The 25,934-nt window shown below is 39.4% G+C and overlaps 1 protein-coding gene across 1 annotated transcript; it reads right to left on the reverse strand.

Annotated features, from left to right (window-relative positions):
* Positions 1 to 344: 344 nt before the first annotated feature.
* LOC107087371 (probable ribonuclease ZC3H12C) lies at positions 345 to 23,100 on the reverse strand. The gene is made up of 6 exons (XM_015378914.1): positions 22,668 to 23,100; positions 12,318 to 13,174; positions 5,640 to 5,779; positions 5,237 to 5,471; positions 4,844 to 4,947; positions 345 to 3,316 (listed from the first exon to the last, which is right to left on the reverse strand). The coding sequence occupies exons 2-6, from the start codon at positions 13,058 to 13,060 to the stop codon at positions 1,857 to 1,859; spliced, it is 2,682 nt and encodes an 893-aa protein (XP_015234400.1). The 5' UTR covers positions 13,061 to 13,174; positions 22,668 to 23,100; the 3' UTR covers positions 345 to 1,856.
* Positions 23,101 to 25,934: the final 2,834 nt, after the last annotated feature.

The raw sequence follows: 25,934 nt of genomic DNA on the forward strand, positions 1-25,934 counted from the left end.
GTTGTCATTGTTTAAAGACTTAAGGATACAATTTGTATCAACAAAGAAAGGATTCATCTAGCTACTATAAATTATGCCAACAAGGCATGAGTTTTTTTTTTTTTTTTCTTTGAATCAAAATAACCTGACTTCGGGATAAATAGTATTAACAGTTTCCTTTTTTAATTAAGTTACGTTATAAAAATTGAAGCAAAAATAGCTCTAAAAGGGGATCAAACTAATAACAGAAATGTAACACTTGTTTTAATGAGTAAAGGCTTAGATGTTGGGATGTTGAATTAAAATACAATTTGCATAACTTTTCCCGTAATACTCTATTTAAATCTCTTGCAGGTTAGATTTAAACGGTTTAACTTTACTAACATTTTTGTTCTGAATTGCCATAAAACGTTGTCTGTATTAGATTAGAGTAATGCTAAGAAAGCCTTCCAATGTCGAAGAATTACAATAATGCAACTATTTATGGTGAAATTAGTCTGTTCGAAATGGACGCTTGAGCTGCTCTTATTTTGCTAAATCTATCTTACATTTGATCTGGTGCAGGTGGTCTTGCAGTTTGCAGACATCTGCTCCCTGCCTGCTGCCTCGTCCTACTGTGCTTTAATTAGGGGCCTTAAATGAACTTCTAAAACCAGAAAGTCTTGAATAAATACTGTAACTTCCAGGGTGACCAAATGATACAAATCTTATGTCAGAATATTGATATATTACAAAGATGAGACATGGTCCTTTTTTAAAAATCTGATCTTTTGGTCCAGGCCCCAAAAAGTAGGAGGAGGGAGTGGGAAAAGAGCAGCTTGATGACAGGAATGCAGGAGGGCAATGCTAAATATGTGGAGTTGATTCTTTGGAGTCAAATCAAACAAGTACAGATATTTTCTGTAAAGATTTACGAAATATCTCTAAGTAAGTTTTACTTAAAAAAAACTGTAGACTGAACACATATCAAAAATAATCAGATGGTTAAAAATTATTTCCGTTCTGAGGAAGATTAAACTCTACTGGAGGATGCTACAGACCGAGACTGGGTGTTTATGCTTCACAGTCATCTAAAAAGTAATAAATTAACACAATTCATATAAAAAAAAAATAATTTAGATTCAAGATTTTGGCTCATTCATTTGATATTAGCTTAGATCTTTTTTATTAAAACAGGACTGTTGTTCTCTGAAAAAATAAAATCTGTGCTAAAAAACACGATGAACTGGGAAGTGAGCTGGTAGGGGTGTCTGAGCAGAGGAAATAACGATTCTTTTGTGGTGAAACACAGCTTGGGGTTTTCAAGTGGAGTTTTTGCTATCTTTTTTGTGGGTCCTGTTTAAGTTTCACTTCCCTGCAGGGGAAATCCGTAATATAACACAACGACCGATGAGACACCTGTCAGCAAGGACTGAAAAAACTAGAACGGCAAGTTTAGCCGACTAAAGCAGAAATGCAATTAGAGCATAAATGCATTTCTGATGTAAAACTAAGAAAAAAAACACAAATATATTATTTTATGCATGCTATGTTGTCATCTCAGATACAGTTTAATTTATACCCTGATATGATTGCCCCTATAAAATAAGCTGAGACAAAAAAACAACAGAAAGTGCAAAGAAAATCAATTAAAAAAAAACTATTTAGATAACTTAAATGCAACAAATAAATAAGAATAATTGTTTCCCCTTTTAAAGATTCTTTAAAGCCACCAAATAAAACCAAGAGAAGAAAAAAGAAATAATCCCCACCTTTTCTCGTCTTAAGTGCTGAAAAAGAAGACATATTTTGACAGGGATGTCACAATTTTACATAAATTTGCAAGCAAATAACCTCAAAATTGGAGGAATTTTAAGTACTTTCCCCATTGTCTGCCTTTAAGACACGTGTTGCAATTTCTCCATCAAAATTGATGCTGCAAGCTCCTGTGCATCCATCACATGGGGGTTTTTGGTCATTACCTTCCTCACCAGATCTGGAGGGAAGATGGCACATAAGTTGACAAAAACCCTCTCCCTGAGGTCCTGGTATTGACCTGAAGAGAGATGCCCTGAGAAGTGGCGCTCATTCACCAGAGGGGCCTTGTGAGTACTGATGGGTCTGAAGGACTGCTGTTGGGGTGGTGGGACAGTAGAATTTGAAAATCCATGGGTGGAAGACATGGGTTGCTGCTCCCAAGAGTATTGCCAACCCTTACCATGAAGTGGGGGGAAACTCCTGTAGGAAAACAGATCATAGGAAGGCCATGTCGATGGCTCATGGTCAAAATCCCAGTGTGTCTTAAGCTGAGGGTGTTGGGATAACCTTGAGTAGTTCTTTCTAGAACTAAGTGGTGATCCTTTGTATATTGCGGAGTCATCAAGCTCACCTTTCCATGAAGTCAACACATTTGGATGGAAGGGTGAGTGTTGGGAATCAGGTTGAGCAGTAGATGTTTGAGGTACATGATGCGGTTGTTCCCCTTGATAGCTGCTTAGCTGTGGATGTTGATGCTGTGTTAGCATGTTTGCTGATGCAGTCTTGCGGTGGCATGGAGATGCTTGAGAACTGACCAAACAAGGGTGTTCCTCACTGACAGACCCTTGCGTTCTTTGTGACCTTAGTTTACCAGAATAACCATATGGGGAATGCTGGCACATTTCAGACGAAACCTGGCCTGCCGTGTGTCCATATAATCCACCATAGTGATGATGGTAGTGTGGGATGTGATGCTGACATTTGGGGCTGTTGTCTGACATCGGGTCAGGGGAAAAAGAATCAGAGCTAATGTTGCCATCACTGCTGCAATCAGATGGCAGTGAATTTGCTTGCAGAGCAGCTGGTAACACAGTTTTGGGGGTCTGTGGCACAACAAGTTGGAGACCTGAATAGGCCTTCACCAGAGACCTGCAGTCCACTTCTGGAGAACTGCATCTGTTGAAACTTTTCACCAAATTTGAACCGTATGCTCCACTACTTTCCTCTGGTTGCGCCCACCTGTCTAGATGTCCTGACGAACGGGACACTCCAAATGAAGTATGACCTCCAATAATGCTTCTTTCTTTAAACCCTTCTGGTTTGGAATACATTTGGAGTCTGTCCTCCATGAGACTGGAGGGCAAACTCTGAAGTCTCTGCTTTGTTAATTTACTGTCATGTCCTGATTCGGCTTCAGGGATCTCTTCAGGTTGACTGCTACTTTGGCTCTTCCCCATCAGGGCATGCTCCAGCAGGCCTCTGGAAGCTACCGATGAAACTCTGGCACTGGCACGGAGCTCGTCAGCCACTGACCGCTGGGGCTGACTACCTCTTTCTGGGTGGTAGAATTTACACTTGTGGCCGTATGTGCATTTCTTCCCTAGGGAACAAAGAATTTATATTTTCATATCAGTGTAATGGAATCTATAAAATCCATGAGATAAGATAACTGTCAATAAAAACATATCTGTAAGTGTCTGAATTTATAAGTGTAAGTCAATAGCCAAGAAAAAAATAAAGGTGTCAAAGTATGAATTACAAATTTTTTAATATTAAAACAAAGTAATAGAGAGCAAAAAACAAAAAAAAAACAATGAGATTACTTTTTGTATAACCAGTTGCTCTGAGTGTAGACATGTTTACTATCCTACATTTTGACTTGTTAACACTTGCAAAAGATTTTCTAATATGTCAGGCCTGAAAGACATTGCTTGTCCATCACCTTCATCGGTGAACCAAAAGAAATTCTGTGGAGATCCAAACCTCACCTTAGATTAACCATATTTTCTGTAATTATTGTGAATGGAGGAGGACAAAATTCATCCAAAAGGAGATTCAACAAAGTATTTGTTTAAAGTTGGGCACATTTATGAAGATAGCTTATTGCAGCCTCTGATTTTCTATTACTTCTCTTGCATTCTTTAACTTTTTATTTAGAGGTGTTCTTAATGTATTTTGTATAACACATGGCTTATAATGCTTTTCATTTTGTGTGTGGATAAACTTTGAGTTTACCAACATATGCAAACTGAGAGTTTTCTAACTATTGGCACATTGCGCTCTCTTGCTTTCTCTTGTAAATTCCCTCCTACTCGTGTCTCTGTCGGCTCATGTCAACTTCTGTCCTTGTGAGGGTGGAACCAATCTGATAAATCATAACGTCTCTGATTGGCTACTTCTCAGGAGATCCCACCTCAACTGTTTTCTTTCTAGTTGTAGCTAGTAAAGTTAGCAAAACATCTTCTGACTAACATGTGAAAGATCTACAGGTGCACAAAAATGAAGATACAAGCAGAGAGAAGCAGCATGCATCATGCTTCTGATATATTGGGGTTATGGTATTGTTTATAGATGTTGGAGATCTGCCTGTTTTTCAGTGTAGTCGTGTTTCTCTGACTGTGACTGGCTGGATGTGCTCTCTTCATCCTCTGACATGGGAGTTGGCTCGGAGCTTGTCTGTCTGGCTGTGTGTTTCCTGGACGGGGCCGCCTTTTATAGCTGCTTTTTGTATATCTGCTTCTGTCTCCTTGAACCCCAGTCGGCCTCGGTAGATGGCCGCTCACACAGAGCCTGGTTCTGTTGGAGGTTTCTTCCTGTTAAAAGGGAGTTTTTCCTCTCCACTGTCGCTACAAGCATGCTTAGCGTGAGAGATTGCCTTTGAGTCGATGAGTAAATTTAATCAACAGCTTTTCCTTAGATAGAAAACTTTAAATCAATCAGACTGTATGATCTGGTGAACTGTAAAGTGCCTTGAGATGACATTTTGTGAATTGGCGCTATAGAAATAAACTGAATTGAATTGATAGTCATTGATATTGACTGGTATGAAAGGCTTATATTATGATACATTTCTCAGCAATACACAGCCCAATGTTGGGCTCTTTATATATATTTGTACATGAAGTACCATAAGGACAGGGCTGCTTCCTTGGTTCAGCAACAGGCTTCTTCCTCAGGAAATTTTCCAGGCTTGGTCCATGGCGTCCAAGTGGATCATCTGGAGGCATGAATCTAATAGCACAATTCATAAAAGTTTATTTAAATTTAAAATACTTAAAACAAAGAAATGCCTAGCTTCTCTTTTATTTTCAATGCCAAATAATTGAGAACTGTGACACCCACAGCTCTGTTGTGGCTAAGATGCTCTTACCATTTCACAAATTTCGTACCCATGAAAACAGAGCTAACATAGACAACCTCCCAAATGCAGGTACTTATAGGTTCTCTTAAGCTGATTAGAAAAGCTTATTATTTTCTTTTTTCTGTCTCTGACTGGTTTCATTTGAAAAGAGATGCTTACTTGTCATTGACAAAGGAGTACATCAGCAGGCGCTCGTCAATAAACTTCTTCCACTCTGGCTTTTCATTGGCTAAGTCTCGGTAGTTGTCATTGGAAACAATTATGCCATCTGATTCATAGGCCAGTTTGACAATGAATCTGTCATCATAACAAACCACACGCCGTCCCTGCACACGCCGAGATGGAGTGAAAACTAGTATCTTTTCCTTCTCTAGTCGCCTCAGGATCTCTTGGTCTACAAAAAGAGAAGCAGAAGCAAGTAAAGATAAAAGAACAGTGGCGTATGAAGTTAATCAGCCTTTGCCTCCGTCTTGTGGAAGAGGAAGTTTCCCTACAATATAACAAACAAATCCTTTCATTCACGGGGTTGGAAATTCTAAGTGAAAGCTGTGGTAGCTGTTACCAGTGATAAGGGCATCAGGTCGTGACTGCTCCTTTCTCCATGCCGGGACAAAAACTGTGATGTCACGGTGACCTCGTTCCAAGAACCACTCAACAGCCAGCTGAATCCCTTGGCAGGAGAACACTTCTTTATTTCCATGACTGCAAGGGTAGAAAGAAATATGGAATTGTTGCCATACATTCATTCTACACTGTAAAGCTACAATTGATTAATTAGCTATGTTTTTGAGCTGTGAGAATTAGAGCTGAAAGTTTAAAGAAACTATAGTCCACCACTATATTTCAGCTTAGCATACCCATATTTAGACCCTAAAATGATGAAAACATCTGCATGAGACCATGTTGAATAAATCCTTTACAAATGGCCCACTTCTGAGTGCAAAGTTTTTGTATGGATTTGGACAGAGTAAAATTGATATTTTAGCACAGTTTAATTCTGTATAACTCTGTATCATAATATAGAACCAAAAAGAGAAGGCATCTATGAATCCTTTGTAAACCACCAGTAGAGTCCAATTAGCTTTTGTTCTATAAGACTGACAAGTAAAAAAAAGAAATAATCAAACACTAGGCTGTGCATTAAAATTGATACAATTAATGTCGATGTTTTTTAAAAATGATTTATTATCATTATTGTGGCTTTCAATATCAATATACCTAAAAATCCCTAGCAGGCACTATTACAGTGCGCCCTAATTGTTCACAGCAAGGAAGTGCAAGTGAGAGGAATTTGCGGAATGGCCGTCAGGATTTTAGAAGTGCCTTTCCTTCTAAAATCAGATGTTTAGGAACATTATTACTTTAAAGTCAGTGAAAAGAGCCAAGGACTTGACAAAACAAATGCGATAAGCAGGTATTGTAATGATGCACTTCGATATACTGGAAACACGATCAACTTGTGGGCTCGCCTACAGAGGCACCACATTGACAAGCAAGCAGCACCAAAGACACAACTGAAACCTGGAAACCCAAAGCAAATAATCTTCACATAGACAATGCAGCTAACATGACAATGACAGCTGAGCTAACTGGTATGTTGCACTTCTTAAATACACCATTGTTTTTCCATTGGATACCTGTGTAAACTACTGTTTAACCTACCTGTGTTTTAAGGGTAGGCTTAAAACTTTCCTTTTTGATAAAGCTTATAGTTAGAGTGGCTCAGGTCATCCTGAGCTATCTCTATAGATATGCTGCTATAGACTTACACTGCTGGAGGACATAAGGACCCCTATTTCAACATTCTGCTTCATTCTATCTCTATTCTTCCACTCTGCAGAATCTGTTAGTTCAATCTCTAATGTTATGCACTCTCTGCTTTTTCTAATAGTAGCTTTGCCTTGTCTGTCCCTGTTTGAATGTGACACCATCCTGGAGAGAAATATCAGCTGTGCTGCTGCCATCAATACTTTTGTTTATACATGTTGTAGATCAGCCTGATTTTCACTGTGTTCCTGTTTCACTGGATGTGACTGGCTGGTTGTGCTCTCTTCATCCTCTGGCAAGGGATCTGATCCGGAGCCAGGATGTGTGTTTCCTGGATGGGGGAGCCTTTTACAGTTGCCTTTTGTATCTCTGCTTCTTTCTCCTTGAACCCCAGTCGGCCTCGGCAGATGGCCGCTCACACTGAGCCTGGTTCTACTGGAGGTTTCTTCCTGTTAAAAGGGAGATTTTCCTCCCCACTGTCGCTACAAGCATGCTTAATGTGAGGAATTGTATTTGAGTCAATGAGTCAATGCAATCAACTGGTTTTCCTTAGATAGAAAACTTTGAATCAATTTGACTGGATGATCTGGTGAACTGTAAAGTGCCTTGAGATAACATGTATTGTGAATTGGCAGTATATAAATAAAATGAAATTAATTGAATTGTAAATTCTCAGTCACGTGTATCATGAAAACCACAAAACAGGTAAATTGGAGGCAAGCGGACTCAGTTCAGTACTTTTGAAGATGTTTTGACACCTATTCAGGAGTCTTTGTCAGCCCTGTTGGTTTGCAGCAGATCAATCTTTAGCTGGAGTGCTGATGTACTTAGGCAGCACAGTCCATCCCCCTAAGCTTATTCAGGTACAAATCTAAGACCCACCAATCATTCTCGTACGGGTGTGGGAAAAATCAATTTGGTGATATATCGTGATTTTCAGCTGCACCAACACTCTAGCATATAGAGCTGTGAAGCCCTTTTGCGTGCAGTGCAGTGCCACATTTGTAGTTGAGGCAGTCACAGTGGAAGACATGGACTGACTCGAACCTCAAACAGCAAGGATACCAAAATACCTAACTGATCAATATCTTCTGATAAAGATATATATATATTTTCTTTTCCATGGTTTTATTGTCATTACACTGTACACAAGTTTCATTGCTCTGTACACTAGTACAGAAATTCACTCTCTGCATGTAACCCATCCCGGGAGTGGGGCTCGAACCTTGGGATTCCAAGCTCTATGATCTAACCACTAGGCCACCAATCCCTTCTAAAATATAACACTTGCTTTTTATCTATACATTTAATCTTTATATGGCATTATATAGTGATATTCCAATATCGTGATGAAATTGTATTGTGACCCAAGTATCGTGACACGTTTCATATCGCAGCAGCCATGCCAATCAATACTCCCCCCTCCTGAGTTGTTGGAGTATTTCATCATGAATGGGCTATATGAAGAAAATATCAGTGCTCCATCTAGAGCAGGGGTCTGAAACCAGTTCCAGAAAGGGCCGTGTGACTGCAGGTTTTCTTTCCAACCAAGAAATAGCTCACCAGACTCCATTCATCTCATCAAGTCATCATGTTCAGATTGCACCCAGTTGAGTGTGGTGAGCTATTTCTTGGTTGGAAAGAAAACCTGCAGCCACACGGCCCTTTCTGGAACTGGTTTGAGACCCCTGATCTACAGTAGAGGCTGCTCAGGTTTAGGCCAAAAGAAATGAAAAAGATTCCTGGACAGATTTTAAAACATCTTTAGAAAAACTGAATGAAAGCCTGATTGTTTCTAATTTAAGCCTCTTTTGTGTTTATTCTTGGATGTTTTGCTTAGTTGTGGGTATAGTTTTGGGTCCAATTTCACATACAAGAGAATTATGAATCAGTTCAAGTACATGTAATGCAGGATATACAAATATACGTATGTATATGTGTTCTACAAAACTTTAAATCCCTGCAATGCCTTGGCTTGGTGTCTATATAGCAGCTTTTGGCTGCATTGTGTTTTCTTCTAAGCTTTCTTCTTAGTGTCATGGTATGTTGTGGTGTATTTCCTTCGCCTACAATGGTTGGAGGGTGGAAATGGCATGCAAAAGCATGATTTTACAGCAGATTGAAAAAGTCTTTAAAACTTTAATAAACTTACAAATACTAAAATCAGATGCAACGAAAATTTTGATTTATAATTAAATAAAGAATATTGTAAAAGAGAAATGCTGCAATCACAGAAAATAAAGATCAGCAAAGCAAATTTGGAAAGTAAAACTAGTGTCCCATGATGGCAGTGCTTTAGACCACTAGGAGGGGTGATCATCAAATCATATTGGGGAACAACCCTTGGCAAAGGGATAAGCAGACGAGGGTTATGCGTTTTTCCTGTTTGGTACCTTACTGGTTTGTTTTGTTTTCTATGACTGCCATTGNTAGATAGAAAACTTTGAATCAATTTGGCTGTATGAGTTGGTGAACTGTAAAGTGCCTTGAGATGTTGTGAATTGGCACTTTAAAAATGAACTGAAATGAATTGAATTGTAGATTCTCAGTCACGTATATCATGAAAACCACAAAACAGGCAAAGTTCAGTACTTTTGAAGATTTGACACCTATTCAGGAGTCTTTGTCAGCCCTGTTGGTTTGGAGCAGATCAATCTTTAGCTGGAGTGCATGATGTACTCAGGCAGCATAGAGGTCATCGTCCTTAGCTTATTCAGATACAAATCTAAAACCCACCCACCATTCTTGTACGGGTGTGGGAAAAATCATTTTGGGGATATATCGTGCATGCATCAAGTCATTGTGTTAAGATTGCACTCAGTTGATGAGATGAATGGAGTCTGGTGTGCCATTGCTTGGTTGGAAAGCTGCAGCCACACGGCCCTTTCTGGAACTGGTTTGAGACCCCTGATCTAGAGGCTGTTCAGGTTTAGGCCAAAAGAAATGAAAAAGATTCCTGGACAGATTTTAAAACATCTTCAGAAAAACTGAATGAAACCCTGACTGCTTCTAATTTAAGCCTCTTTTGTGTTTATTCTTGGATGGTTTGCTTGGTTTTGGGTCCAATTTCACATACAAGAGAATTATGACTCAGTTCAAGAACATACATATGTATATGGGTTATAAAAAAAGGTAGGAACAGCTGCAAACTAGTGTCCCATGATGGCAGTGCTTTAGACCACTAGGAGGGGTGATCATCAAATCATATTGGGGAACAACCCTTGGCAAAGGGATAAGCAGACGAGGGTTATGCGTTTTTCCTGTTTGGTACCTTACTGGTTTGTTTTGTTTTCTATGACTGCCATTGTGGAAAACGATTCGTGAAAATGGACCAACTAGAAGAGCGAGGTGTACGAGAACGCTGGGACCCTTTTTCCACCTGGATCCCCTCTCTTTTTAGCCCTCATGTCCCTCCGTTGTCGCACAAACTTGCCCCTCGCATTTTTCCACTTCCTCACCGCCTCATCCGTATCTAAACCCACAGCTGGTTTGTGATTGTCCCTCTTGCGTTGTGGCGTGGAATAAAAAGGCGCAGACCACGCTTCAAAACTGGGCATAAATCAAAAATATCTGCATCAAGCTCACTGCGACACACTGCTGCAGGAGGATAACCCGCCTTTAGACATTAATTCTTAGTAGTCTATGGTCTTGTATTACAGTGGCGTTGGATGTTGGAGTTTGCCCTGAAATCGAAGGGTTGACGGTACAAGCCCCGGCTCCGACTTTCATTGTTGTTGTGACCTTGGGCAAGACACTTCACCTGCATTGTCTACTGATGGTGGTCAGAGGGCCCGGTGGCACCAGTGTACGGCAGCCCCGCTTCTGTCAGTGAGCCCCAGGGCAGCTGTGGCTACAATGTAGCTTGCCACCATCAGTGTATGTGTGAATGGGTGAATGAATGTAGTGTAAAGCGCTTTGGTCAAGTCTCTTGACTTGAAAAAAGGCGCTATATAAGTACATGCCATTTACCATTTGTATTATACGTATTTCATCTCCCCCTAATAGTTTGGATCACTTCCGCCATGTAGATCTACCGCGCAGCTTCTCTTAACTTGCCATTATGATAACTGAATTGCAAAAAAACTAATGTTGGACAAAGTGCTTATGAGGGACAACGCGACTTTTCCAGCTAGGGGTTTGCAATGCGACTCTTTTGAAGTGGTGCTTTACTTCTCACTTCCTTGCCTGTGTAAATTCTAAGTCATCCGGGTCATGGCAACCACAAGCAGCAAATTGGAAAGAAAACGTTGCTTTCTTAGTTAAGTTGGTTTGTAATTGCCCTTCCTTGTTTGTTAAATTTGGAAATAACTTTAATAAACCTTAGAAAAGGTTCTTTGATAATTACCTTTCGCTGGCCTCATCCAGTTATAAATAAAATTTCTGTTGCTGGATTTTATTTTCTTTAAATGTAGTTTCCATTATATTCTGTATTAAAACCCTTTACTTGTTCTGTTATATTTCTGGTGCATAGGTTGTTCATGACGTGCGGCTTTGCTTTGTATTTTGACAAACAGCCGGAACAACTTTGTGACAATGAGTGCAACTTTGCTTTCTTAATATTTAGGAAAAGCCCCCTGAAATAATTTTTTTTTACTTCAATTCGACCCAGTAAAATGTGAATTGTTTCAATTCAAGTAAAAAATGCGGCACCGTACTGCAGAAAGAGATAAAAGAGGAATGTCTCATCACCTTATTTGCAGCTGTTTTTCCTGTTTGCAGATTTTCTTCCTTTGCATGTGGTTTATGTTAGCATCATGTAATTATCTTTAGCAGTTTTTTTTCTGTTTGCAGGGTGTTTCCACTTTGCTGGTCTCTATTTTCTGTGATTGCAGCATTTCTTCATAGCAGCACATGTTTTTGTGTTTTCATGACTTTTTGAATTTACTTAAAATCATATATTTGCTCACCACTGTATCCACCATACCACTAGCTGACAGTATGTCCTTTGAAAATGAACAGCTCAAACACTTCCTGCTTACAAATTAGGGGGAAAAATAAGAACTTTGTTGGGAAACCATTGTTATTGTTAGAGCACCGTAAGCACCGTAAGTTATCTGAAATCTACCACTATTACTGTTGGTGTTCTGTGGGTTTCGCAGGCATGTTGCACATGTATTCAATATTACCTACAGATTTTAGTTATACTGATTATGGAACTTTTACATTCTGGGACCCGTTTCTCAATTTGTGCTACTGTCAGAGGAAAAAATGTGAGGTTGTTGGGTAAACAAATAAGCCTAAAATAAAAATGTTTTGAATCAGTAAAATATCTTCCAGCATATAAAATTAGCGTCACATCAGAAAAAAGACCAGATATCAAATGTCGCATTATGATTGTATGGATGCTGATTTGTAAGCGCATATATTGAGTTAGTCCCTTTCTTAGATCTTAGTACAGAAAACTGAATTTTTAAATAAATATGTTATAACAGCTTTTTATCTGTTTTTAAAAAGGAAGAACTTTGTTCCTCACCTCATTGCTACATTGCTGCCATCTATGACAACAGGTCGAAAGTTGTGCTTGTCTTCCAGCAGTGGGGATGGGGACTGTAGCTGACAAGACTCCAGGGAAGAGTTAGACGTTAGGGAGGACAAAGAGGAGGATGAAGAATGGGACGCTGTTAGACCTTTCTGTTGTTCCATCTCTGTCTTGGTTCCCAGTTTGACCAGCTCTCCTAGGATGTCATTAATAAGTGCGTCTGGTCCCAGTTTCCTTAAGACTAACAGCACCAGCTCTTCTGAGTAGCCAAGCTTAAGAGCAAAGTCGACCTTGGTGCGACAGTCTGAAATGAACTCAGCAGGAGCTAATGTTTCCGACTGTGGTGGTTCTCCTGTGGACAGGTTTGGTGCCAGGTCCAGCCTGACCTGTTTACATTGTAAGGAGGAGTTTTGGTGAAAGTGAAGCGGATCTTGGTTGGAGATTTCAGGTCCAGAATCGAAGCCTGTCTGATGCTGTTCTTCATCGTTGTCGGAAAGAGCACTCTCCTCAGAAAAAGTACTGCAACTGCTGCTGTAACTCAAATTTGTACTATTTGTGCTCCCATCACTATTGTAACTGCTGCTGCTTTGGGCACCACCTCTGACCTGGAGGATTTCAGAAGCCTTCAGATTATTTTGGGTCCGCTTCTTAGCACCATCGACACTGAGATAGTCCAGATCCAGCCCCAGGCTGAGCATGTGGCCAGTTCCATCGTCCAGATGGTCCCTTAGGCCCATGAAGCCTTCTCATACATCCAGCTCCTCTTCCTCCGTCAGCTCCAAAGCACCGTATCGAGCCCAACTCTTCTGCTCGTAGCAAACTGCTAAATTACAGACGCCCTGTGAGGGAAGCTAGGAGGAAAAAACAACAAAACAATCTCATGGTTAATTTCCAGGGAAATACACCAGAATTTGCATATGTTCAGTGCTTCAATATAATTCATGGAAGCTGAAACAACTTGTAGGGTGATAAAACAAAGAAAGCCTGAAAAGCAATAGGTTAGTCCCTGATGAAAACTGCTATAGTGCACGCAATTTATAAAATGTGCTATAAAATATCTATGTGCTCCTCTTAAAGTAACACAAAAAAAAGAACATGCGTACATACGTGTAGGTTCAGGTGGTGGCTGAAAAGGTGGCTGTGCAGGTAAACAAACATAAAAAAAACAATTGCAGATGATGACAGATACATGGATGTCTCAATACACCCCTTTGTGGTTATTCGGGTGTGTTAAGACAAAGCCTCAGTACACAATCAACCTCATTTCCCTATTGGGATCTCAGGAAGCAATTTTTTTTTTTTTCTCAGCTTCATGATGACTTATTCAGAAATTCTATCTTAGATGTAGAACTACCAAGTTAATTAGTAAAATCGAGAGTTGAGATGAAGACACTCAACACACACACATAACCCCTGGCTTATTCTAACAGAAATGATAACAACACCTATACTTACATTAAGCCTCAGCTATCTAAAAGGTGATTCCTGGTCATCCTTACAAACTCTCCTACATGGTCTAGGTTTTTTCCCAGCCTTTGTAAACCATGCCTAAATTAATGTTTGAATTACAGGCCTCTGTAATTCAAGAAAACCTTATACCTCTTACCAAGCATGGACCAAAGAAGTTGATAACTTGGTTTTGCTTGGAAGCAAACACCCCCATTATTTGCATGTAGCAGCCAGCCAGAGCTGCTCTTTTTATTAAATTATGAAGAGCCCCATGGGAGGACAACAGAATGACAATATGTGAGTCAATTTAATAGATATAATGATGCAAGCAGCAAAGAAGCTGCCCTTAATGTCTTTAGTTTGTCAAATGTTTTCTTGTTGTATCTGACGATCCAGACTACATGTTGATCGTCTCTGTTTGAGTTGCAGGAACTCGTGCGAGTGCGTTATCATGTGAATCATGTGAGCACCATGATTTGAATACAGAGAATCTTAAATAGAAATTCCAGCATATTTATTTGACTTGTTAACCTGGTCTTTATCTGTAGTAATAGACAGGAAATGGACAGAGAGATAAAAGCTGACTAGTCGTGTAGCTGTGATCCTGAATACCTGCATCAGGCACAGGGGGCCAGTGGTGTCATAGTAGTTGGACAATTCCAATCCTCACTAACAGGGAACACTGAAAATCAATATTATTATAGAATTGAGAAAAATACAGCATACATTTGAAATCTAATAATAAAATTAATCATATCTTTGTCTTTTCTTTCGTTTTTGCTACAATAAAATTTTCTACTCCCAGAAAAGTGAACATCCTTACTGACTGAACACCCCCGTGTATATGCAAGACATGGTTGGTTCTCCTGTTTAGTAACAGTTCTTAGATCAAAACAGTTAAAAAAAAACTAAAATTAGGATTGTAATTTTATTGCAATTTTCCTCTGCACTAACATCAAGCAAATACATGTTTCTGTTTGTGATTAGATTTTTTTCAATGTCCTTATACTCTCTTATCATGAGCCTGCTGTTGCTGGACTTTGTAACTGAATGGTAAAGTGTTTGCTCCTAGTTCGTATGCATTGGGCTGTTCAATAGCTGCAGCTCCCTCTTACCTTCTGTGTGGCACTACAGCCACTTTAAGGGTAGTACCAGCACCTTAAAGGTGCAGTAGATCTTTCCTTACCATGTGGCATAAAGATCTCCACACAGCCGCTTATCAAGTAGGGAAATAAAAGGTCTGGAAATGAAACTAAAATAAATGGTCCCAGCTATAGTGAGAAATCAATGAATAACCTCAATAACCTTGGGCCGCTGACTGGACCGGACCAACAGTATGCTTCCCCCCGCTTGCCTTACCGGGCAGGTTGGGGGAAGCCAGAGGGTCCAGGGGGAGAATTTCAAAATCGTGTGGGATTTTGGTCGACTACATTGCAGCAGAACCGAGCCGTGAGCTCCAGGGTTGGGGACAGAGCGACCGTCACCGGGTCGGGTTCGGTTGCTGTGTCTCCAACCCTGGAGCTCCGAACCTTTAGAGTGATTTGCCTGCAGTTGGAATTAGCAGCATTCAGAGCCACCAGATATAATGAAAGAGCAGCACATTTGACAAGATAGAACAGAAATCAAAATCCAATTAAGAATTTAAAGATGAGAATATCTGATGTCTTGTTGGGCTACCGTATGTTGAGCAGTGAAGAGATGCAGGAGAACAAGTGTTTTTGAATACCAAAGTGGCAACAGAGACCCATAAAAAGACTTAGTTCTTTGTTTTATTTTTTCTCTTCTCAATCTGTGCCATACAATCCATTGCCAGTGCATGATTTTATCTGGCCGGGTCTAAACTTTGGGGCCAAATTAGGGCATACGTTTCCTCACTTTAACTGTTTCTTGACTGATCCCAGGACCAGGCCTGCAGTATTAAAGGTGTCCTATAGGACACGTTCATGGATCTATGATTCTTGTTGCAGATTAAAAGCATCTAGCTGAAAAAATGTTAGCCATTTGATTTTTTAAACTCTGGAAAGCAGGTATTATACTCCCATATGTCCATGCCTCATATACACACTGTAGGTCATGCTTTGAATAATGTGTTTTTCAGTTATTATCATATTATTCCATATCTCTGGATTTTGGTCAGTCTATTTACTGGTTTAATGTCATAAAACCTGCCTCTGCACCAACAGACCTTCTGTTTACTGAATCCTGAATCTTTCCTTTTGTGCTCAGTGTGAATCATGATGTTAACTCACAAAGGAGCTGGAAGTTACAGACCACTCATACAATAACTGCAACTATACAGACAATATAGCCTTTTTCTGTTGCTTTTTCACACCAAAAAAACAACATAAGACTGTTTGCGTGTGGGTTTGTTGGTCTGTGGAAATACCCTTGCTTTATAGGGTACTTCCGAACCATCAAAGCACTTGAAGGCTTTCTAAAACATGCATCTGATTGTATCAGATGCTCACGGATGTGCTTTAAACTTGACAGAAAATAGGTTTTCAGATAAGGAAAGTAGGACTGAAAAAGAACATGAAAATAAAGCAGGAAATAAATGTGCAAATGTATTTTACCATTTGATCTTTTATTTAAGGTTAACATCTGACTGCACACTAGTTGAGTTTAATAATGTATATTCTAGATGATTTAAGTCTGTATTTAGGTTTATAAGGCTGTTTTCTTGGTTAAAAGTCTTATATTTGTTCAACCTACTTTTTCAGAGCTTGAAGTACTTTTTTAATAATACCACAACACGTTCTTTGATGCTTAACAAGTAAATTAACAAATAGCAGAAAATAGCTGAAGTGTTGCATTCCATTGGCCTTGGAAAGCATCAACCATTAAAGCCTGATCATAGCTGCAAACAGGAAAACGCAGTGGAATTAGCTGATTGTTGTGTTTCTGACTGCAACTAGCAATGCATGCTGATATGCACTATGTGGGCCTCTTGCTTCATAACAGATTAGTTACAAAGTGTCATTCACCAAAGGTTTATAAATCTAAGTGCCCAATTGGATACTGATAACTGCTTGAAGTCCTCTGATTTTCCCAGTTGGAAATTTATTTATTTTTTTGTTGTATTTTCAAATTGGAATTTAACTATTTTTATATCAAAATGTAAACAGAACTCACTCTGATAAAACTAAAGCTTCATCGATGCAAAAAAGTATGAAAAAATTATCCTTTTAGATTGATATCCTATCCTAATATTATGCTTTGGTCACCATATCAGAGTGTGTGCCACCACTTTGCAGGAAACAAAGATCAGGTTTTTTTTAAAACAGTATTAGGCGAGTTCATAAAGCAAGACAATAGTACCGATCTCAGCTGATATTAATGTGTATAGAGTGACAGGTCTGGTTGCTAGAATGTACCAACCCCTTCTGATTGCAGATCTGGCATTGTCTTGACCCGATACTCTATAGCAGAGGTCAAGGATTAACGGACCGGGGTCCGGATACGGACCCACCTGCTGGCTAATCCAGGCATAACCTGATTTAAAACATTTATAATTTACCGCAGGATGTCCGATGACATTGTCTAAATTCACCTGCTCAGCTTCTCCTGTTAATACGGTAAAGAGTTTCGGAGCGTCCGGGACGAGGCTACATGTGATACAAATTAGCCAATGAGCTGCTGTCAGTCTGGGTTGCTGCTGCTAGTTACGTTTTGACACAGCAAGACGATGAGAAAATGAAAGAAGGGAAAGTGTGGACTGCTGGAAGAAACAAAATGGTGAAACAAAAGTTAAATTGTGTGCTCGAAGATGACCCTGCACATTTTGAGTGTGTTTTGCTCAACCTGCTGCTGTGAAGCAGGATTCTCCACCATGAATATAATAAAAAATAAACATGGATCCAGGCTCAAAATGAGCACCTTGATATGTGCTTTTTGTCACCATTCAAACTCAGGTTTAAAGTAGGGATGCACAATATAATCGGCCCCCTATCGGTATCGGCCTTAAAACTGAATATCGGACATCGGCCACCCCACCGATACTTAACCCGATATTTGATCAGCTTCTGAGTTTCTAAAGTCTAAAAAAAAAAAAAATACTACTTCTTCTTCTTCCTCAAAAACGTATTTTTTACAGACTTAAAAACTTCTAAAGACGAGGGAAAAATATTGATACATTAAAATATCACAATATCTTCCTATGCTGATATATTGCCATTTAAAAACACCATATCAATCTCTTTTACTAATGAAATATTGCTATGTCATCGTTTTGCTACGAAATCCCCCGAAAATTCACGAAATTTTGCCATATTTTTATATGTTGATATATTGACGCGGTATCGATCTATTTTACTAACAAAATCTCACAAGAATTTGCAAAATATCAGGAGAGTTTGTAACAGAACAATGAAATTTCACGAGATTTTGAAAGTAAAATAGATCGATACCGCGTTTTTAAAAATCAATTTGATATCAGCATATGAAAATATATTTGAGTATATTATTTTTCAAAGTGTCAGAAATAGATAACAAAACTGCTATTTTCAATGACTACTTATTTTTGTCCAGCTTTAACATCGGTATCGATATCGGTTATCGGCTACATGAGTTTTAAAATATCAGCATATCGGATATCGGCCAAAATCCCAATATCGTGCATCCCTAATTTAAAGCCTTGCAGGTCAACCTTAAACCCACTTCTCTCATTGAAAGGCCATTAAAAAAAGAAAAGAAAATAACAGTCAGTTCAGGTGTTTTATAAAACATTTGAATCTGGAACCGAAAGATCGTTGTTCTCTACTTCAAAAAACACAAAATGGAAACCTTTTCTATTTCTTTTTCTTTTGTATAAAATGGATGCATAAATACCTCTTCTTATTTCAGTGTTAAGTGCTGTTTAAAGTAACGGATTATAATTAAAAATGTCTCTGGACCTTTACTGGTTGTTGATTTTCTTTATTTGGACCCAACTGATTTTTAATTGCTTACCCCTGCTCTATAGAGTGCTAGAAACAACACAGTTTATTATTCTTCCCTAATTTAACTTAAAATGTCAAAAGTTGCAGGTAAAAAATATTTTTTGTTACACCCTGATACTTATAGTTTTTACCACATAAAAATCAACAACTTTATATTCACTTCCAGCTTCTACTAACAGCAGTGGGAAATCCGTGGCTTAGGGAGCTGTCACTGGGGATCCCCAGCCTGCTGGTTTGCAGGCAGGGAAGAAATATTTAAATATAACAAATATTTAAAGGTAAGGATCATAATCCCAATGAACTAACTGCACAGATGATGTTTTGAGCTGAACTTTGTCATTTAAAAACATCCTAAAGCGACCCTTTTCCCACTTATCACATGAAATAAATCCACTCCCTTGATTGCATCTGCCATTGTACACAAAGACCATCTGCAGACTCTTCACTCGATGCGCATTGAGAGCATCAGAATCGTCTCTAGTGACTGTGTGTGTGGCTGGAGAGATCACACCATACGAACCCTGATATTTAATCATGCGTTTTGAAAATCCATCAACAATTTTTAAATCTTTGCATGTAAACTAACCTTTTATATTTTCAACCTTATATATCATAAGTATGCCCTGCCACCACATTGAAAATCAAACTTGGACTTGCTGAAGAGTAAGTCTGCTTTATACGGAACAAACTGAACCAAAACAAGGTTGTTGTTTTTTTTAAACAGACAAAAAGTCTGTTTTTCAAAACCTCTTTCCCAATGTTTCCACTAACATCATAATGGGGTAATCTGGTGTTGTGACACAGAGCATTGCTATGCATGCTATGCTACTGAGAGCATTGCTATGCCACCCGTTTAACGTGGATCCCCTCGACAGCTTTTAGTTCACTTAGTACAAATCATTGGATTGTTGTTGATTGTAGAAGGCAGAGTACATTCCTGTGTTTTTCTGAGCTGTATGGTTCACCCACTATCCTCAGGGACTGATAGTAGACATAAACAATACCTAGGCCCATATTTTTGGCCAATATTAACGTCTTATTTTCTTGCAGTGGTATCAGCCGATGTGCTTATGTGTTGGTGGATTAAAGCCCATTCAGTAGCCATGCCTTGAGATCCCATTAGGTGCATGCATTGCCGCTCCCTCCATTATAATATTAATGTTTTGTTAGATTTTTTTAATGAATGTTTCTTTTTGTTTAAGCAAAAGTAACAGTAAAGATTTTACTGTGTCATTTTTTAATCATGTAAATGGAGAAAGAAAAAGCAATATCAGTTGTAGGAATCGGTCAAAAAATATCAGCAGCACAAATCAAGAATCTGTTAGACTGATGTCATAATATTAGGTGTCAACATTGGATATAAAAACGCTGTATTGGTTGATCTCTGATTGATACTCGGTGTAACTTGATGTAGAAACAGAAATTTTCTGTGGATGAGAAATCGGTCAAAAATCTAAGTTGTGTAAATACAATTCTGTCCACCAACCTATTCAAACTAGTTCAAAAGATGAAAAAGGGCACTTTTGGTCCCATTCTCATTTGTGAGGAGTAATATTTGAAATCGCAGACCAAGGCACCGGAAAGCAGGGGCCCCTTTATGTCCCGACCCTGTCGTCTAATCTGCCGTACCGCTGTTTGTCATCCTGAATGCCACAAGAGAGCTGGAATAATTTAGTTCACCAACAACAAAAGCAGCACAAAGGGAGGGAGCGAGAGAGCGCTTGTGTGTATTGGGGTGGGTAGGGGGGAAGAAGTGTGTCTGGCTTGCTGTCCTTCAACAATGCAGCTGCCACCCAATCTGTCCCCCTGTGACGGCAGTATTGTTCTCTCGGGCCGGAGCAGCATGCACAGACGCAGGCGGGGTGTGGAGGGGGGTTTCAAATCACCCCCCCTTAAAAACACACACACACACATACACATGCAAGGATACATGCAAAACATTGCTGGTAATGCAGCAGACACACCAGCATCAGCTGCAGATAGTCTTTGAGGAGTCAGCAGAAATGAGAGTGCCATGGGAAACAAAAGCAAAAAGCAGTGACTGTGAGAGCAATGCCTACTGACCTAACAGGAAGAATAATTTCGTTTAGTGGAATAAAAAATTCAAATTCCTCACGGTTTCTAGATTTATAAATTGTGGAAAAAATCATTTAAAATTACTTTTATATCACATTGTTGGGAAGCATTATTTTAATGTTAAAGGCCTATTTGGAAGATTACCTCATAATTCCAAGTAAGGTGAACTTGTAATGAACTTGTTGGAAAAAAAAACAACCCTGCTGCTATTATGTTTATAAAAAAAAAATACAATAGTATAAATCCACCAATAATATTTCAATTGGAGTGCAAGAGAAAAAAGGAGCTTAACATATTCAGTTATTCAGGCAGATTCTAATTTGCATAATAATAATTTTGCCAGACTTTGAAAGATTTCTATCTGTTCTTTAGCTGCTCTCTGCACATCTAAATCACTAAACATTTTAATAATACTCTGTCATCTAGCATGATTTTAGGGATTTGTGTCAAAATTCTAAAATATTTCCATAAGTCTTTTACAGTTTAGTCATTTCCCAAGATCAGGAAACTTCTTAAGATATGGTGATAAGATCATTTCTGTTAAAACAGCAGAGTGGAAAAAAAGTCTGTTTTAATAGCTTACGGTACATCATATATAACGTGTTGCTTGTTTTATAGGATATTTTTTGTAACTATGTAAATCCTGTGCAAGTTCTTCCACAGAGAGCAGATGCTGCAGCCTCAACCTCAGGGACCCTTTCTGCCTGCAGTGCAAGTGCACTAAATGCCTCTCCATGTATGTGATGATCCAGGGTTACCCCCCTTGGGGGTTTGGGGTGTGGGGAAGGTGAGCTCCCCTGAGATCAGACCCTGACCAGTCCCTTAGGGCCCAGCGCCGGACGGCTGCCATTTGCCGGATGAGCCCGACGGAGAGCCACTCACGTAAAATCATGACCGGCTGGGTGGAGAGGATTGGGGAGGGGGTGAACAGATGCCTACTGAAGCCACAGGGGACCTCCCTGAAAGCATCCTCCTCCTCTTCTACCCACCTTTGCCTTTTTCCTGCAACTGGTGGTGTCCAGATTCATCTTCCATGATACATATCACCACTGTCTGTCTGTTGTGTTGCCCCATAGGCGGGGGCTCAGCATAAACCCTAATATTCACCTCTTAATTTCACCGACTAAAGCGCCTAAGTTTGCCTTGATATTCAAATCTAAAATCAAAGAATGACTTCTTTAAAAGGTTTCCTTATTTAAATTATTCTAAAATTGTGCTGATGAAGATTATTAGTCATCCAGGTCATAGTCATTCCGTAAAGGTTAAAAAAAAAAAAACAATCCACTGGACTTTGTTTCCAAGGTTTGAAGACGTTTCGCCACCTTTACAGGAAGCTTTCTCAATTCAAATGAATTGAATTGAATTGAATTGAGAAAGCTTCCTGGAGAGGTGGCGAAACGTCTTCAAATCTTGGAAACCAAGTCCAGTGGATTATTTTTTTTAACCTTAACGGAATTATAAAATTGTATTTGTTTTATGTGATAGCAAAGCAAAAACAATGCTTAGATCTAGAGTGGAACGTGATGAATTTCCTCCAAAATGTTTCCTTAAAACTGGTATGTTCCTTTAATTAACTTTCATGAAAGAAAAAAAAAACAATTAAATTTCACTGTTAGCAAAACAAATAGGTTTTCATTTATTAATATGATGGAAAATATCTAAATGTTAAATTCAGCACAAACTTACAAGTTGTAAGTTTTGAGCACACAAATGCTAGAAAACAGATCATATAACTATCAATAGTAAAGTTTTATCAGATACACAAATATTTAAGACACAGAGGCAAAATGTTTGCATGTACAGCAGAAAACTGATGCAACCTACGACAAAGTGTACCAAATGTGTACTGCATAATGTTAAAGACAACATGAGTACAACTTACCAAAAAGTTCCAGAAACCGAGCAGATAGAAGCTGACGAACCCTAAAACGTCTTTCATGAAATGCTGCCTTTGGACAGTTTAGGCTTAGAAGCTCAAATTCAAAGGAGGAGTTTCCCAGTTTTGCAAGAGTTGAAATCAGCCCAGTATGCAAAAATAGTGTTGGTTTCCCTTTTTTTTTTTAACAGAGGAGGGTATGACAGCATCCACCAAGAGAGTAAGGAAAAAACAAACCAGTCCAAGCAGAGTGACGCTTAAGGTGATTCCTTTTCAGCTAGAAGCAAAACCTATCAACCTTTTACATTCTTCTTTGATCAAAAGAGGCTCAATTTGATATCATGAGGCTGCAGGTTTATCAATGTGATTGACAGCAGATGGAGTGTAACTCAGCTACCATTCCCTGCTTGCACTAAGGCTGCTCCATCAACCAATATGAAGGCAGATATCTAACAACTAACAAGCAACCATCTATCTACCAATAAAATAGGACCTTTAAGATACGGTAAAATGACTCCACCCCTTTGTAGCCCTCCCTCACAGACACACACACACACACACACACACACACACACACACACACTGACAGCCCATTTGCTAGCTCAATCCATGAATGGATGAGAGGGTGTGAGTTGACAATGGGAGGGATGGGGGGTGCAATGGAAAGCCCTCAGCAGGCAGCTGCACACAGACACACCATATTTAGAGGTATCAAACACATACACACACACCAACACACAACTATCTATCTATAAGTATATATGTCTGTGTGTGTGTGTGTGTGTTTATTTAAATCATCTACATGCAACATTTGGAACCACCACCAAACTGCAGTCATATAAGCTATATAATATTCCCCCCATATTTTTTTATTTAATTTTATTTTTTTAATGATGACTCAGTTTTAATGCTCTTTCCTGATAAGGCAAATAACGGTGCTGCACCTGTGCTTTGGGTGTAATGCTATGACTCAGGCAGTAGGACTGGTCTAAACTAGGATTAAAGACTCTGGCCTGGGACTAAAGCATAATAAGTCATGTCCAATGATATAATCATGTTATGAGTCTATGTTGTTCTTCTATCAATGTTTCTCTAATTGCTAACCATTATTTTACTATGTACATTTTGATTTGCTTTACCTCTCAAACCTTTACACTGCAGTACAAACACATACACCCAAACATCCACAATGCCAAAAAAAATTAAAATCAGAACTATTTGCCTTTTTTCAATTTCGTAATAATTATGTGTGAGAGGGTGGAAAGCACTCAGGCTCGAACTGGGAATGATATTCGGCCCTGGCAACTGATCTATCCTCAAGCATCACACGACAACCACCACCAAGACTTCTATAATGCGGTTTTACTGGCTTCGGTTATTAACATGAATGCGACAGTGACTGCTGCTGCTGCGTAACGTCCACACTTGAAAAAAGCCAGCCAGACACCCACTCACAGATACTAGGTCTACAACGTAAGCCGGGTATTGGAAAAACACCAACATAAAACAATACAATATAGAGGCGAGTCTAGATGGCATCTGGGCAATGAAATGGAATACTGTAAACAAATCCAAAACCCCATCATGCACAGCAACATATTTTTGCAAAATATTTGAACTTCGCCAAATAAAAGAGGAACATCGTAGTTTGGTTTAAAGAAAGTATTTTAGTTTTAGTAAAATTTTGTTTGTTGTAAGGATTTTACAGTTTGAAGAAATAGGAAATGACACCATATGCCAACCGTCACAAAGATGTGCATGACAAGGAAGGGCTATATATACTGCGTGCATCATTTAGGTGGTTAACATTCTATTACTTCTTGAGCTCCTTCAGTTATTTACTGTCACAGGTAGGTGCTCCGGCTGGAGAGTAAGTGTTGGGGCTCGCATGATCGAAGGAGGGCCAGTCCTAATTTCAGTGTGCGAGGACCAGCCCTCCTTCAATGCCGGGCCCCATCACTTACTCTCCAGCCGGGCAAATGCCCGGTATCACACATTACCAGTCAGAGTCTGGTAGCACTACTTCAATTAATTTTTTTTAAAGTAAGAGTGAAAAGAAGTCATCCAAAAATTCAGAAATCCAAAAAAGTAAGAGTAAAAAAGTATTTAACTTTTTACTAAATACTAAATACTAACGGTTGGATAATCAGACATACAAAATATTTTATGATGCAAGATTTTATGTGCAAGTTCTGTAATGAGCAAGTGGGAAGATTCTAAATGTTTATTAAAAAATAATCACGACACGGAGCTGTGGATCTGCAGCGGTTTCAGTGTGAGGCGGGGGGACTGCCCATCACTGGCACTCTGCTTTCAACAGTTCAGTCGATCCTCTCAGAGCGAGGCAGGATCCAGCTGATGGACTGCTAAACGAGATGGGACACACAAGAACAAGGTACGATAACATGAAAACTGCAGTACTTTAAAACTCACTCCCTCCACTGAGCCAAAACAGGGATGCTCAGTGGTTAAGAGGCCGGGCATGGTCAGGAACACTACGAACTATGGAACGCTAAATTTTGACATGACCAAAAACACTTTGAACGACGGTACACAAAATCTTGACATGATCAGGAACTCTATGAAAAACTTAAACCCTTGAGAACATGAACTATGGAAACTGCATTGATCTCAAACTCCAAACTCAAACTCAATGATCTTGCAACAATGTCATTGATCAGGCCCCAATAGCTGGGACTGAGCCATATATAAAGCAGCAGTAGCAGGTGGATGAGATGAGGAATAATGGGTAACTGGGCAGAGTTAGACAGGTGAGTGAAATGAGCAATTAGGTCAGCTATCAGGATAGTGATCATGACAAGTTCTGGTATTTTTGTCATGATCTTGGCTCTAAAGGCTGGCCTAAGGTAGTTGCATCGTACTATCATGGCCAGATTATATTTTCCTCGGGCCAGTGGTGAGAGGGGTTTTTAGTGTATCATAGTGTTTCTAATTTCCTGATCCTGTTCTGCCTCTCAACCACTGAGCCTTTTCCTGGAACCACAAACCAGCCTGATCTGTTTCCCTGACCTGGCTCAGACTACGGCATGTTCCCCAGGGCTGCATCATCCTAGACACTCTGGGCGGTGCTCGCTGCATCTCGTTGGCATCCCTACAGCTGGATCCTACCTCGTTCTCGGGTCATGGACTGAACTATTAAACCCGGTTAGGGACTGACATGGATAATCATCCACCATCAGATTCTCTAATGTGTTTTTCTCCATCAGAGTTTCCAGTCAGAGACGCTCTAGTGACTGATTCCATGGATCCACA

This window comes from Cyprinodon variegatus, unplaced genomic scaffold, assembly GCF_000732505.1.
Source record: "Cyprinodon variegatus isolate N-32 unplaced genomic scaffold, C_variegatus-1.0 Scaffold181, whole genome shotgun sequence".
Classification (NCBI taxonomy): domain Eukaryota; kingdom Metazoa; phylum Chordata; class Actinopteri; order Cyprinodontiformes; family Cyprinodontidae; genus Cyprinodon; species Cyprinodon variegatus.

Coding starts and splice junctions, on each gene's coding strand:
- LOC107087371 (XM_015378914.1), bottom strand. CDS start 13,060: ATGGGCCTAAGGGACCATCTGGACGATGGAACTGGCCACATGCTCAGC. Junction 5,780..12,317: donor GGCAGCAATGTAGCAATGAG/GTGAGGAACAAA, acceptor CTACCCTTGCAG/TCATGGAAATAAAGAAGTGT. Junction 4,948..5,236: donor TACTCCTTTGTCAATGACAA/GTAAGCATCTCT, acceptor TTGTGCTATTAG/ATTCATGCCTCCAGATGATC.